The sequence below is a fragment of the Scyliorhinus canicula genome, chromosome 11, assembly GCF_902713615.1.
Source record: "Scyliorhinus canicula chromosome 11, sScyCan1.1, whole genome shotgun sequence".
In the NCBI taxonomy this organism is placed as follows: Eukaryota; Metazoa; Chordata; class Chondrichthyes; order Carcharhiniformes; family Scyliorhinidae; genus Scyliorhinus; species Scyliorhinus canicula.
The window spans coordinates 96,095,257-96,110,310 of record NC_052156.1 but is presented as its reverse complement, the minus strand read 5'-3'; the positions used below and the strand labels follow the sequence as shown (position 1 = coordinate 96,110,310).

General features: G+C 46.6%; 1 protein-coding gene across 5 annotated transcripts in view; it reads right to left on the bottom strand.

The window, feature by feature from the left end:
- The window catches only part of nr2c2 (nuclear receptor subfamily 2, group C, member 2), a 413,970-nt gene that overhangs the window by 59,219 nt on the left and 339,697 nt on the right, over positions 1-15,054 (bottom strand). For all 5 annotated transcript variants that reach the window (XM_038810866.1, XM_038810865.1, XM_038810869.1 and 2 more), the window contains one exon: positions 14,841-14,980. In XM_038810866.1, the coding sequence (XP_038666794.1) occupies positions 14,841-14,980 (140 nt within the window). The remainder of the gene's footprint in view (positions 1-14,840; positions 14,981-15,054) is intronic.

Genomic DNA, 15,054 nt, shown 5'->3' with positions numbered 1-15,054 from the left:
ACGGCCTGAAGGCTGTGTTAACCACTCCTCCTGTGTTGGCCCTGCAAATTGCACAAAACCATTCAAAGTGGCTGTTGATGCGAGTGATGTGGGTGTAGGTGCTGTGCTCTTGCAAGAAGACGACAAAGGAATAGAGCAGCCTACTGGATATTTTTCCAAGAAATTGAATGATCAAAGAGAGGAAGGATTCAACAATTGAAAAGGAGACTTTGAGGTTGCTGTTGGCTTTGCAACATTTTTACATTTATGTCACCAGCAATTCGTCTGAAACAATTATATATACTGATAATAATCCATTGACGTTTTTGGAGCGATTCAGAAATAAAAATGCTAGAATTTATTAAGAGTACTGTAGCTGTGTGGAGCATTTATGTTGGTAGTTGATAAAAATGCTTACTGTGTGTGTTTCTAAAAATGTTTACTAAATTCGAGGTACAGTGAAAGGTACGTTTCTGCGAACAGCTTAACAGATCATTAAGTACATGAAAAGAAAAGAAAATTCATAATAGGGCAACACAAGGTCACAATGTAACTACATAAACACCGGCATCGGGTGAAGCATACAGGGGTATAATGTTAATGAGGTCAGTCCATAAGAGGGTCATTCAGGAGTCTGGTAACAGCGGGGAAGAAGCTGCCTCTGCTGAATAACACCTGAAAGGCAGGCCCTTGTGCCCATCGTAACCAAAATTAATAAACAGTTGTAGGTCAGGTGAATTCCATGATATACTTTGGAGTTTTCTAAACCCTGGCCCATAACAGGTGGCAGTGCCAGTCACCAAAAGAGTCGCCTTTGAAGTCGGCAGTATGCTACCCGATCCTGGGGTAGATTTGTGATGCTAGAAGGGAAGCAGGAAGCTAGAGGTCATGCCTGTGATGCCCCAAATCTTTTGATCAGTTTTGGGCCCCGTGTCTAGGGAAGGATGTGCTAGCTTTGGAAAAGGTCCAGAGGAAGTTCACAAGAATGATCCCTGGAATGACAAACTTGTCATATGAGGAGCGGTTGAGGACTGTGGGCCTGTACTCGCTGGGAGTTTAGAAGGATGAGGGGGATCTTTTTGAAACTTACAGGAACTGGAGAGGCCTGGATGGAGTGGACGTGGAGAGAATGTTTCCACTAGTAGGAAAAACTACAACCTCAGTAAGTTGTACAACTAGTAGGCACAGCCTCAGACTGAAGGATCCTTTAAATCTGAGATGAGGAGGAATTTAGTCAGCCAGAGGGTGGTGAATCTGTGGAACACTTTGCCACAGAAGGCTGTGGAGGCCAAATCACTGACTGACAGGTTTTTGATTAATAGGGGGATCAAGGGTTATGGGGAGAAGGCAGGAGAATGGGGATGACAAACATATCAGCCATGACTGAATGGCGGGGCAGACTCGATGGGTCAAATGGCCTAATTTTCTCCCACGTCTTATGGTCTAAATTCGGCTGATGTGGACTTTTTGAGGCCGGCTTTAGGGAAGATTCTGGATCTGGACACGCACCAGCTGAATATGGGGGGAGATTTTAACATGGTTCTGGATCCTAAGTTGGACCGATCGTGCCCTAGTTCCCTGAAGGTTTTAGCTACGGTAAGGGAGTTGATACTGTTTATGGAGTGCATGGAGGGCGGGGGATGAGGCGGTGCTTGGACGGCTTGAAGTTCCCAAGGATTGAAGACGCAAAGGTGCAGGGGTTGGGGGCCCTGGTTGGGCTGAGGGAGGTGATGGACTGCACGGTAGTCGATGCAGGCGGGGAAGGCCCAGGAAGCCGGATGGGTTCCCAGTTGAGTTTTATGAGAAGTTTGGATTAGAGCTGAGGCGCCTGCTCATTGGGATGTATAATGAGTCGATGATGAGGGTGGAACTCTTGCCCATGTTGTTGTAGGCTTCTATATCACTCATTTTCCATGGGATCAGGTCTTGAACTTGATGATCAACCCGGTGATACAGGATAAGCTTTTGTCCAAGGATGGCATTGGGGAGGGCAGGATTGTGGACCTGTATGGGGAGCTGATGAAGAGGGAGTGTACTCCTGACTCCTGTGGAGGAGGTCACGTGCAAGTGGGAGGAAGAGTTTGGGTGTGGGGCATTGGTTGGGGGCTGTAAGGAGGGATGGGTTTTGTTACCCGTTGCAGCTCTTGAATATGTATATACGAAAAATGCCTTCAATAAAATGTTTTCAAAAAATCTAACTCTTAGCCAACATCTTGCAAACTACCCTCCTATCTCCAACCTCCCACAGCAAAGCAGTGACCTGATTGGCTGGTAAGGAAAGTGCTCCAATTAGCAGTAGCTGGGAGAAATTTAACTCTGTGCGTTGGTAAGTATTGTGAGTGGTGAGTAAAATCCTTATTCCTTTCATTTATTAATTTTTTGATACTTAATTTATAATCAGTTATGGTAAAGTGTGAAAATGGCAGGAGATCCCAGACCCGTGTTATGCTCCTCGTGCTCAATGTGGGAGTTCAGGGACGCGGCCGATGTCCCTGACTCCTTCATGTGCAAGAAGTGTGTCCAGCTGCAGCTCCTGTTAGACCGCATGACGGCTCTGGAGCTGCGGATAGACTCACTTTGGAGCATCCGCGATGCTGAGGAGGTCATGGATAGCACGTTCAGTGAGTTGTCCACACCGCAGATTAGGACTGGTGAGGGAGACAGGGAATGGGTGACCAAAAGGCAGATAAAGAGCAGGAAGGCAGTGCAGGTGTCCCCTGTGGTCATCTCCCTCCAAACCAGGTATACCGTTTTGGATACTGTTGGGGGAGATGACTCACCAGGGGAAGGCAGTAGTAGCCAGGCTCATGGCACCATGGCTGGCTCTGCTGCACAGAAGGGTGGGAAAAAGACTGGCAGGACTATAGTCATAGGGGATACAATTGTGGTCGAAAACGAGACTCCCGAATGGTACGTTGCCTCCCGGGTGCTCGGGTCAGGGATGTCTCAGATCGGCTGCAGGACATACTGAAGGGGGAGGGTGAACAGCCAGTTGTCGTGGTGCATGTAGGCACCAACGATATAGGTAAAAAACGGTATGAGGTCCTACAATCAGAATTTAGGAAGTTAGGAGATAAGTTAAAAAGTAGGACCTCAAAAGGTACTAATCTCAGGATTGCTACCAGTACCACGGGACAGTCAGAGTAGAAATTCAAGAATAGTCAGAATGAATACGTGGCTTGAGAGATGGTGCAGGAGGGAAGGGTTCAGATTTTTGGGACATTGGAACCGGTTCTGGGGGCGGTAGGACCATTACAAATCGGATCGTCTACACCTGGGCAGGACTGGAACCAATGTCCTCGGGGGTGCTTTTGCTAACACTGTTGGGGAGGTTTTAAACTAATGTGGCAGGGGGATGGGAATCAGATTAGGAAGTTAGAGGTCAGTAAAGAGGCAGCAACTGAAGCCAGTAAGGTACTGGATAATAAACTCAATGTGACTAAGGGGAAGAGTAGACAGGGAAGAGATGATGATCGCAAAGGGACAAGTGGACTGAAGTGCATTTGTTTTAATGCGAGAAGTATAGCAGGTAAGGCAGATGAATTTAGGGCTTGGATTAGTACCTGGGAAATTATGTTACTGGTATTACTGAGACTTAGTTGAGGGATGGGCAAGACTGGCAACTAAATATTCCAGGGTATAGATGCTTCAGGAGGGATAGAGAGGGAGGTAGAAGGGGTGGAGGAGTTGCATTACTCGTCAGAGATGATATCACAGCTGTGATTAAGGAGGGCACGATAGAGGATTCGAGCACTGAGGCAATATGGATTGAGCTAAGAAATAGGAAGGGTGCAGTAACATTGTTGGGAATTTACTACAGGCCTCCCAAAAGCGAGCATGAAGTAGAGGTACAAATATGCAGACAGATTATAGAAAAATGTAGGAGCAATAGGGTGGTTGTGATGGGAGATTTTAACTTCCCCAACATTGAATGGGACTCATGTAGTGTTGGAGGCGTAGATGGAGCAGCATTTGTAAGGAGCATCCAGGAGAGTTTTTTAGAGCAGTATGTAAATAGTCCAACTCGGGAAGGGGCCATACTGGACCTGGTATTGGGGAATGATCCCAGCCTGGTGGTCGGCGATTACTTTGGGAATAGCGATCACAATTCCATAAGTTTTAGAATACTCATGGACAAAGACGAGAGTGGTCATAAAGGAAGAATGCTAAATTGGGGAAAGGCCAACTGTAATAAAATTCGGCAGGAGCTAGGGAAAATGGATTGGCAGCAGCTGTTTAAGGGTAAATCCACATTTGAAATGTGGGAGTCTTTTAAGGAAAGGTTGATTAGAGTGCAGGACAGACATGTTCCTGTGAAAATGAGAGATAGAAGTGGCAAGATTAGGGAACCATGGATGACGGGTGGAATCGTGAGACTAGGTAAGATGAAAAAGGAAGCATGCATAAGATCGAGGCGACTCAAAACTGATGAAGCTTTGGAGGAATATCGGGAAAGTAGGACGAATCTCAAACGCGCGATAAAGAGGCTAAAAGGGGTCATGAAATATCTTTGGCTAACAGGGTTAAGGAAAATCCCAAAGCCTTTTATTCGTATATAAGGAGCAAGAGGGTAACTAGAGAAAGGATTGGCCCACTCAAAGACAAAAGAGGGAATTTATGCGTGGAGTCAGAGGAAATGAGTGAGCTTCTTAATGAGTACTTTTAATCGGTATTCACCAAGGAGAGGGACATGATGGATGTTGAGGCTAGGGATGGATGTTTAAATACTCTAGGTCATGTTGGCATAAGGAAGGGGGATGTTTTGGGTATTCTAAAAGGCATTAAGGTAGACAAGTCCCCAGGACCGGATGGGAACTATCCCAGGTTACTGAGGGAAGCAAGGGACAAAATAGCTGGGGCCTTAACAGATATCTTTGCAGCATCCTTGAGCACGGGTGAGGTCCCGGAGAACTGGAGAATTGCTAATGTTGTCCCTTTGTTTAAGAAGGGTAGCAGGGATAATCCAGGGAATTATAGACCTGTGAGCTTGACGTCAGTGGTAGGTAAACTGTTGGAGAAGATACTGAGGGATAGGATCTATTCACATTTGGAAGAAAATAGACTTATCAGTGATAGGCAGCATGGTTTTGTGCAGGGGAGATCATGTCTTATAAACCTAATTGAATTCTTTGAGGAAGTGACAAAGTTAATTGATGAGGGAAGGGCTGTAGATGTCATAAATATGGACTTCAGTAAAGCATTTGATAAAGTTTCCCATGGCAGGTTGATGGAAAAAATGAAGTCATATGGGGTTCAGGGTGTACTAGCTAGATGGATAAAGAACTGGCTGGGCAACAGGAGACAGAGAGTAGTGATGGAAGGGAGTGTCTCAAAATGGAGAGAGGTGACTAGTGGTGTTCCACAGGGATCCATGCTGGGACCACTGTTGTTTGTATACATAAATGATCTGGACGAAGGTATAAGTGGTCTGATGAGCAAGTTTGCAGATGATACTAAGATTGGTGGAGTTGCAGATAGCGAGGAGGACTGTCAGAGAATACAGCAAAATATAGATAGATTGGAGAGTTGGGCAGAGAAATGGCAGATGGAGTTCAATCCAGGCAAATGCGAGGTGATGCATTTTGGAAGATCTAACTCAAGAGCAGACTATATGGTCAATGGAAGAGTCCTGGGGAAAATTGATGTTCAGAGAGATCTGGGTGTTCAGGTCCATTGTACCCTGAAGGTGGCAATGCAGGTTGATATAGTGGTCAAGAAGGCATACAGCATGCTTGCCTTCATCGGACGGGGTATTGAGTACAAGAGTCGGCAGGTCATGTTCCGGTTGTATCGGACTTTGGTTAGGCCACATTTGGAATACTGCGTGCAGTTCTGGTCGCCACATTACCAGAAGGATGTGGATGCTTTAGAGAGGGTGCAGAGGAGGTTCACCAGGATGTTGCCTGGTATGGAGGGTGCTAGCTATGAAGAAAGGTTGAGTAGATTAGGATTGTTTTCATTGGGAAGACGGAGGTTGAGGGGAGACCTGATTGAGGTCTACAAAATTATGAGAGGTATGGACAGGGTGGATAGCAATAAGCTTTTTCCAAGAGTGGGGGTGTCAGTTACCAGGGGTCACGATTTCAAGGTGAGAGGGGAAAAGTTTAAGGGAGTTGTGCGTGGAAAGTTTTTTGCGCAGAGGGTGGTGGGTGCGTGGAATGCTTTGCCAGTGGAGTGGTAGAGGCGGGCACGATAGCATCATTTAAGATGCATCTGGACAGATATATGAACGGGTGGGGAACAAAGAGAAGTAGACCTTGGAAAATAGGCAACAGGTTTAGATAAAGGATCTGGATCGGCGCAGGCTGGGAGGGCCGAAGGGCCTGTTCCTGTGCTGTAATTTTCTTTGTTCTTTGTTCTCCCTTTCCTGTCCAAAGCCCATGAACCTGTCATCACCTCTCAATCCTGCTCCCATCCATGCTGTAAGGGAATTCTGAATTCTCCCTCTGTGTACTGAAGGTGTCTGAATGTGGCGAGTAGGGGCTTTTCACAGTAACATCATTGCAGTTTTGATGTAAGCTTACATGTGACAATAAATAGATTATTATTAACTGTGTTTGAATCCCTTGGCTTCTACCACTGTCACAGGAACAAAACGGTCATTATCAAAGTGATAAGTGACATCCTCTATGTCTGTGACAAAGGTAAATTTGAATTCCTTGTCCTTTTCAATCTGTCTGCAGCCCTTGACAAAATTGACCACACTTCCCTCCTCAAACGCCTCTCTATCCAGCTTGATGGGATTGCACTTATTTATCCCTTTACAGCCAGTGAATCGTCTGCAAAGACTCCTCTCCCTTCTCCTCCACCATTACCTCTGATATCCTGCACGATCTGTCCTTGGCTCTTCCTATTTCTCACTTACATTTTTCACCTGGGTGACATCATCTGAAAACACAGCGTCCGTTTTCATATGTAGACTAAAGACAGCCAGCTCAACCTCACCACCACCTCTCCTAATTCCTCAATTGTTGTTGAATAATCAAGCTACTTATCTGACATCCAGAACTGGATAAACATAAATTTCCTCCAATTGAATATCAGGAAGCCATTATTTTTGGTTCCTGTGACAAACTCTGTTCCCCAGCCACTGCCTGCATGCCTCCCCTTGTAACTGTTGGAGGCTGAACCAATCTTTTCACAACCTCAGGGTCATAAAGGGAGGTAGAGAGGAAGCAGGGAGTTATGGACATGTAAGCTTAACATCGGTAGTGGGGAAAATACTTGAATCCATTATCAAGGACTTTATAGCGGAACATTTAGAAAGCAGCGGCACGATCAGTCAGAGTCAGCATGGATTTATGAAGATGTAACCAGTACAGTTGACAAGGGGAGCCAGTCGATGTGGTATGTTTGGACTTTCAGAAGGCGTTTGACAAAGTCCCGCATAAGAGATTATTGAGCAAAATGAAAGTGCAGGGGATTGGGGGAAATATATTGAGGTGGATAGAAAACTGGTTGGTAGAGAGTGATGTGTTGGGTAAGCTGGGTCTGCGATGACTGCGTTAACTGCAGTAGTGAGAGAGACAGGCTTCCAACACTTGAAGAAATGCAACTCTATTTTACTGAACTCTTAACTATTATACATACTTTACCTGTGGGTTGACACTATGCTGAGTTGACTGGAGACCTGAGGCTAACCTGACCAGACTATCTTACTACCACATGGCGTAAGTTCTAGTTGTTGCTCACAGGCTCTGACTGTCTCAGAGACTGCACCCCAAGAGAGCGGGAAAACTAGTGCCCTCTGGCTTTATAGTGGCCGTGTCCTGTCTGGTGATTGGCTGCTGTATTCTGTGCGTTCATTAGTCATCCTGTGTGTCAATCAATGCCTGTCTGTGCACCATCATATCATAGAATTTACAGTGCAGAAGGAGGCCATTCGGCCCATCGAGTCTGCACCGGCTCTTGGAAAGAGCACCCTACCCAAGTTCAACACCTCCACCCTATCCCAATAACCCAGTAACCCCACCCAACACTAAGGGCAATTTTGGACACTAAGGGCAATTTATCATGGCCAATCCACCTAACCTGCACATCTTTGGACTGTGGGAAGAAACCGGAGCACCGGAGCACCGGAAACCCACGCACACACGGGGAGGATGTGCAGACTCCGCACAGACAGTGACCCAAACCGGAATCGAACCTGAGACCCTGGAGCTGTGAAGCCATTGTGCTATCCACAATGCTACCGTGCTGTGTGTATATTATGACATCTCCCCCCTTTTAAAAAAAATATGTATAGGTCAATAAATAGTGAGTGTGTGTAGGAGCCTGACTATGTACAAAGTATGTGAGCATAGTTACATGAGCAGGAGCCTGACTATGTACAAAGTACGTGAACGTATTTACATGGGAAGGTGTCTAGTGCAGATAGAGGGAATACAACAAATTAGGAAGAAACAATATGTACAGATGTGTAAACGGATCACAAGGCAAAGCAATATTCAGTCTATAAGTTCAGTCTCTGTGGCGGGCGACGAATTCTGGTTGACCGAACAAGCATTTGGTTCTGTTGAGTCGGAGGCCATGCTCATGGATCCTATGGAACACTCGTTTGAGGCGATCGATGTGCTCCTGAGGAGTTGTGGACCAGACAATGATGGTACACTCGCATCCCCTCGATGCCCTCCATCATTTGCTCCATAATTCGGTGGAACACATGAGGCGGAGATGATGCCAAAGGGCATCCGGTTGTAACAGTAACGACCAAACAGGGTGTTAAATGTGCAGAGCTTTCGACTGGACGCATCCAGCTGTATTTGCCAAAAGCCCTTGGAGGCATCTAGCTTCGTGAAAAACTTGGTGTGAGTCATTTCACTGATTAGCTCTTCACGCTTAGGGACAGGATAGTGTTCCCTCATGATGTTCCGGTTCAAATCTTTGGGGTCGATACAAATGCGAAGTTCCCCTGACGGTTTTTTGACACAAACCATGGAGCTAACCCAGTCTGTGGGTTCCGTGACCTTAGAAATGACGCTCTGGTCCTGGAGGTCTTGCAGCTGCTGCTTTAAGCGGTCCTTAAGGGCAGCACGGTAGCCTTGTGGATAGCACAATTGCTTCACAGCTCCAGGTTCCCAGATTCCAGCTGGGTCACTGTCTGTGTGGAGTCTGCACATCCTCCCGGTGTGTGCGTGGGTTTCCTCCGGGTGCTCCGGTTTCCTCCCACAGTCCAATGATGTGCAGGTTAGGTGGATTGGCCTTGATAAATTGCCCTTAGTGTCCAAAATGGACTTCTTCCATCGGGCAGGAGATTCAGAAATCTGAGAACACGCACGAACAGACTCAAAAAGAGCTTCTTCCCCACTGTCACCAGACTCCTAAATGACCCTCTTATTGACTGACCTCATTAACACTACACCCTGTATGCTTCAACCGATGCCAATGCTTATGTAGTTACATTGTATATCTTGTGTTGCCCTATTATGTATTCTCATGTATTTTCTTGAATTTTGTTTAATTCCCTTTTCTTCCATTTACTGAATGATCTGTTGAGCTGCTTGCAGAAAAATACTTTTCACTGTACCTCGGTACACGTGACAATAAACAAATCCAATCCAATCCAATCCAAATTGCCCTTAGTGTTGGGTGGGGTTACTGGGTTATGAGGATAAGGTGGAGGTGTTGACCTTGGGTAGGGTGCTCTTTCCAAGAGCTGGTGCAGACTCGATGGGCCGAATGGCCTCCTTCTGCACTGCAAATTCTATGATTAAGGGGTGCCGGCAACCGACGCGGTGCATGAACCACAGGTGTGGCATTCAGTTTCAGAAGTATTGTATCTGTAGGGGAGTGTGCCCATACCTTCGAAGACACTGTGGTATTGTGCTATGATGTCATCTAATGGGGTTTGGAAGTTGGCATCTGGTGAGGCTGATGCCTCAGCCGGTGAAATGGTGTGAACCCACTGCACAAGATTCAGGATTTTGCAGGCCTGAGCACCGAGCAAGGAAGCTTTATTGGACCCTGCAATTTCAAATCGCAGGGTGGCTTTTGAAGAACGATGGGATACCACAGGCTGGCATGAGCCACTGGTAGCAATGGCATTGCCATTGTAGTCTCTCGACTACAATGTAGTCAATGTAGTTCTCAGCTGGCAGGCCGGTGGAAGAATGCTCGGCTTGACGTGAATGGTATCCAGGTCAGACTTCGAAATGAGGTTCGCTGAAGTGCCAGTGTCCAGCCTGAAGCGTATGAGAGCCTTGTTGACCGTAAGGGTGGCACACCACTCGTCATCCGGATCAATGCTCATCACTGGGAGTTTTTTAACCTTTTTTGCGGAAAGCATCGTATGCTTGGTGATGATGTCCACCCGGAATGGGGACATGAGGTCCTCGGTGTCGGGATCTGGAACCATGTCAGAGTAGGAGTCTGCTGCACTGACCGGACGTTCCTGCGCTGCTGCTGGGATCGCTGTGTGTTGGGCAGTTGAGCAGATCTGCACAGGACTGCGTAGTGGCCAAGCTTGCCACACTGGAAACAGCGTCGAGTTTCGCGGGACATTGCCGCTTTAAGTGGGCGGAGCCACAGTTGTTGCACGTCATGGCGCCGATGTCAGGACCCTCCGTGCGCCACCGCACATGCACGGTGTGGTTGAACGATGTGCGCACCTGCGCAGTTCGGTCATCGGCCTCGCTGTCCCCTCGGTCGTTGCGCGCATGCACAGGAGCCCGGGAAAAGCGCGTGAAATGGCCGCCCTCATCCAAACTTAGGCATTGGAGCTGTTTTGCAGCCTGTACCCGCTCTGCATCATGGGGGCCTTGCCACGCCGTCTCTGCCGCCTTGATATGGGAGTACCGGTTATTAGCGTGCTCATGTAGGACGCAGGTCTTGATGGCGATGGTGAGGGTTAGCTACCTAACATTAAGGAGCTGCTGGCGAAGGGGATCAGAGTGGACCCCGAAAACGATCTGGTCGTGGATCATGGAGTCGGAAGTGGAGCCGTAGTTGCAGGATTGGGCGAGGATACGGAGATGGGTTAAGAAGGACTGAAAAGGTTCATCCTTATCCTCTGCTGGAACACATAGTATTCAAAGCTCTCATTGACTTCGATGTCACAGTGGCTGTCGAACTTCAGCAGGACTGTTTTGAACTTTGTCTTGTCCTCACCTTCAGCAAAGGTGAGGGAGTAAAAAATATGGATAGCGTGGTCCCCGGCTGTAGAGAGGAAGAGAGCAATCTTCCTGGCATCCGATGCGGCTTCGAGGTCGTTTGCTTCAAGATACAGCTGAAACTTCTGCTTGAAAATCTTCCAGTTTGCACCAAGGTTGCCGGCGATGCGGAGTGGCGGGGGAGGGCGGACGCTGTCCATGTTACCGGATGGCTGATCGCTGGTCAAAGGCTACCGGATGGCTGATCACTGCTGAAAGGCAGACTATCTCAAGGTAGGTCCGTCATACACTGACATGACTCAGTGGTACCATGATGCGTTGGGTAAGCTGGGTCTGCGATGACTGCGTTTACTATAGCAATGAGAGAAACAGGCTTCCAACACTTGAAGAAATGCAACTCTCTTTTATTGAACTCTTAATTATTACACATACTTTAAATGTGGGTTGACACTATGCTGAGTTGACTGGAGACCTGAAGCTAATCTGACCAGACTATCTTACTACCACATGGGGGATGTTCGAGTTGTTGCTCACAGGCTCTGACTGTCTCAGAGGCTGCATCCCAAGAGAGCGGGAAAACTAGTGCCCTCTGGCTTTATAGTGGCCGTGTCCTGTCTGGTGATTGGCTGCTGTGTTCTTTGTGTTCATTGGTCATCCTGTGTGTCAATCAATGCCTGTCTGTGTACCATCATATACTTGTGTGTATATTATGACAAAGAGGAAACAAAGAGTAGGGATTAATGAGTCCTTTTCAAATTGGCAGGCAGTAACTAGTGGGGTACCACAGGGATCTGTGCTGGGACCCCAGCTATTCACAATATATATTAATCATTTGGATGAGGGAACAAAATGTAACATCTCAAAGTTTGCAGATGATACCAAGTTAGTTGGGAGGGCGAATTGTGACGATGATGCAGGGATTCTACAGCATGGTCTGGACAGATTAGGCGAGTGGGAAAATCAATGGCAGATGCAGCATAATTTGGATAAGTGTGAGGTTATTCACTTTGGAATCAAAAACAGGAAGGCAGATTACTATCTGAATGGTTGTAAATTGGGAGAGGGGAGTGTGCAGCGGGACCTGGGTGTTCTTGTACACCAGTCGCTGGAGGTAAGCATGCAGGTGCAGCAGGCGGTAAAGAAGGCTAATAGTATGTTGGCCTTCATTGCGAGAGGTTTCGAGTATAGAAGCAGGGATGTGTTGCTGCAATTGTACAGTGTCTTAGTGAGGCCACATTTGGAGTATTGTGTGCAGTTTAGGTCTCCTTCTCTGAGGAAGGATGTTCTTGCTCTCGAGGGAGTGCAGCGAAGATTTACCATTCTGATGGCAGGGATGGCGGGACTGTCATATGAGGAGAGATTGACTAGGTTCAGATTGTTCTTGCTGGAATTCAGAAGAATGAGGAGGGATCTCATAGAAACTTATAAAATTCTAACAGGACTAGAAGGGTAGATGCAGGGAAAATGTTCCCATTGGTGGGTGTGTTCAGAACCAGGGGTCACAGTCTGAGGATTCAGGTAAACCATTTTGGACAGATATAAGGAGACACTTCTTCACACAGTGGTGAGCCTGTGGAATTCATTACTACAGGAAGTAGTTGATGCTAAAACTCTGAATATATGCAAGAGGTAGCTCGATATAGCACTTGGGGAGAATGGGATCAAAGGCTATGGGGAGAAAGTAGGATTAGGCTATTGAGTTGGAAGATCAGCCATGATTGTGATGAATGTCGCAGCAGGCTCGAAGGGCCAAAAGGCCTCCTTCTGCTCCTGTCTTAAAAAAAAATCTGACTGAGATGAGTTCCGAATACATAACCAATCCATCATGAAGTCTTCCCGTCCCCACCTCCGTGACAATGTTGATCTCCACGACTGCTTAAGCACATTCGTTGCTGAAAACCTAGCAATGCTCTCACTTCCCAAACTGCACCCAACATAAAAGCCGAGTTCATCGAATGTCTACTACCACTCTATTCAATCTCACACAAATTCCTGTTGAACAATCACGTGCATACTTGCTGGATAAACATTGGTTATTCCTACACTGTTGCAAGCCAAGCAACGCCTCGGATGTATAGTTCACTCCTTCATTTCAAATCCTTCCATCACCCTCCATGTCTCAATAACCTCCTCCTGCCAAACAACAACCTGATATATCTCCCTCCCCATCTCCATACAAACTACCCTGCCACACACAGCCTGATATACCTCCATATCTCCCTCTCTATCGCTACACAAACGCCTCCTGCCTCACATAGCCTGATATACCTCCCTCCCTATCTTTATAAAAACTCCTCCTGCCACACAGCAGTTTCCAAGACTGCTCTTCCCATTTTAAAGTTTTACATATCCTTTCAGAAAATGTATTTGCATATTTCTAACGGTAAATGACTATGTAAAGATGACAGACTGCACCTTAGCCTCACTGAAGGGGTTAAATAAAGAATAACCAGTTTGCATGATAATGGCATTAAGTAAATTATTTGTTAATCACCTGTGGCATTGCACATGGAAATAGCTGTCTTTTCCTTTCCTTCAACAATCTTGTTCTCTTTTTCTCCTAGATCCAATCCCTCTCCATGTCTTTCTCACTCTCTCTTTCCTCCAACCCATATTTCTCTCACCAACCCATGACCTCGTCTCCTCTCCAACCATTTCTCTCTCCTTCTGAACCGCAGTCTCACTCTCTCTTTCCTCAACCATTTATCTCTCTCGTCACCATAATCCGAGTCTCTTTCCACAAGTGTCTCACTCTCTCTCCCCCCCCCAACCCCAATGTCTCTGTATCTCTCCCTCTCCTCTCTAACCTATCTCAATCTCTTCCTCTCCAACTTGCCTTTTCCTCACATCACCTCCTTTCTCTCCTTCTCCTTCTCAAGCACCTCTTTCTTCACCATCTCACCTTTACAGGCTTTCCTCTTTGATCCCAGGCTTTCCGTCTCGAACTATAATAATAAGATTTTTTATTGTCACATGTAGCTTACATTAACACTGCAAAGAAGTTACTGTGAAAATCCCTACTGTGACTATACTTAATCTCTGCCAATCTTTCTGCTTCCTTTGTCTCTACCTGACCCCAAGATTTCTCTATAGGGAAAACTTAAAGTATCCAGAGCCAGATTGCAATCAGACTGACCAGTTTACAGGCACTTCTTGAAAAAGTGTGCACATAGGAATGTGCCATGGAAAATATTGGCACTAGATGTGGTTGAAATGGGATTGAAAGTTTTAATGTTAAACTGAACACATTGTTCAGGATATCAAAGTCTTAATTAGAAACTGGGAAGAGAGACGATATAGAGGCATCAGGATGAATGCTTTCTCTGGGGTCTCCCACCTGAGTCCAGCATCAATGGATGGTGGGAGGGAGTTGCAATCGGAGAACGTGTTCAGAGACCTTTGGCAATGATCTCCAGTTATATTGTTGTGGGGTTTGCGAGATGATTTTAATTGGAATCTGTAACTCAGAGGCGCATCCCTGCTCCAGGAGGAAACTCGGAAAAATATTTCCAATTCATGTGCCGTGGCCTCGCTTGACCCTGGATCCACTCCATCCACATACTTCCCAATTGAAGCTGGAACTGTTTATATGCCACACCGACCAAGGTTAAAATCAGGGCTTAACACAACTCTCAGTTACAATGATCCAGGTTAAACAAAATACAGCACAAATAATACAAGGCACCAGCTAATAGGAAAGTGCATCTGGGAATTGCAGCTCATATTCCTGGTTCTGACAGAGTTCACACTCACCTTGCTGTAGACTGCTCTGCAGGTGGTTTACAATCGCAGTCAGTATAGTGGAGAGATTCATCACCTGGGAACACTGTGCCAGGGCTAGTGTGAACAGCTCGTTCCAGCAGGCACGCACCAGGCTCGTGTTACAGTCCTGGCTGAAAAATGTAAAACATTCAAATTTAAACACTGCCCACTCAAATTGTAACACCAAATCTTCACAGGCTGCCCC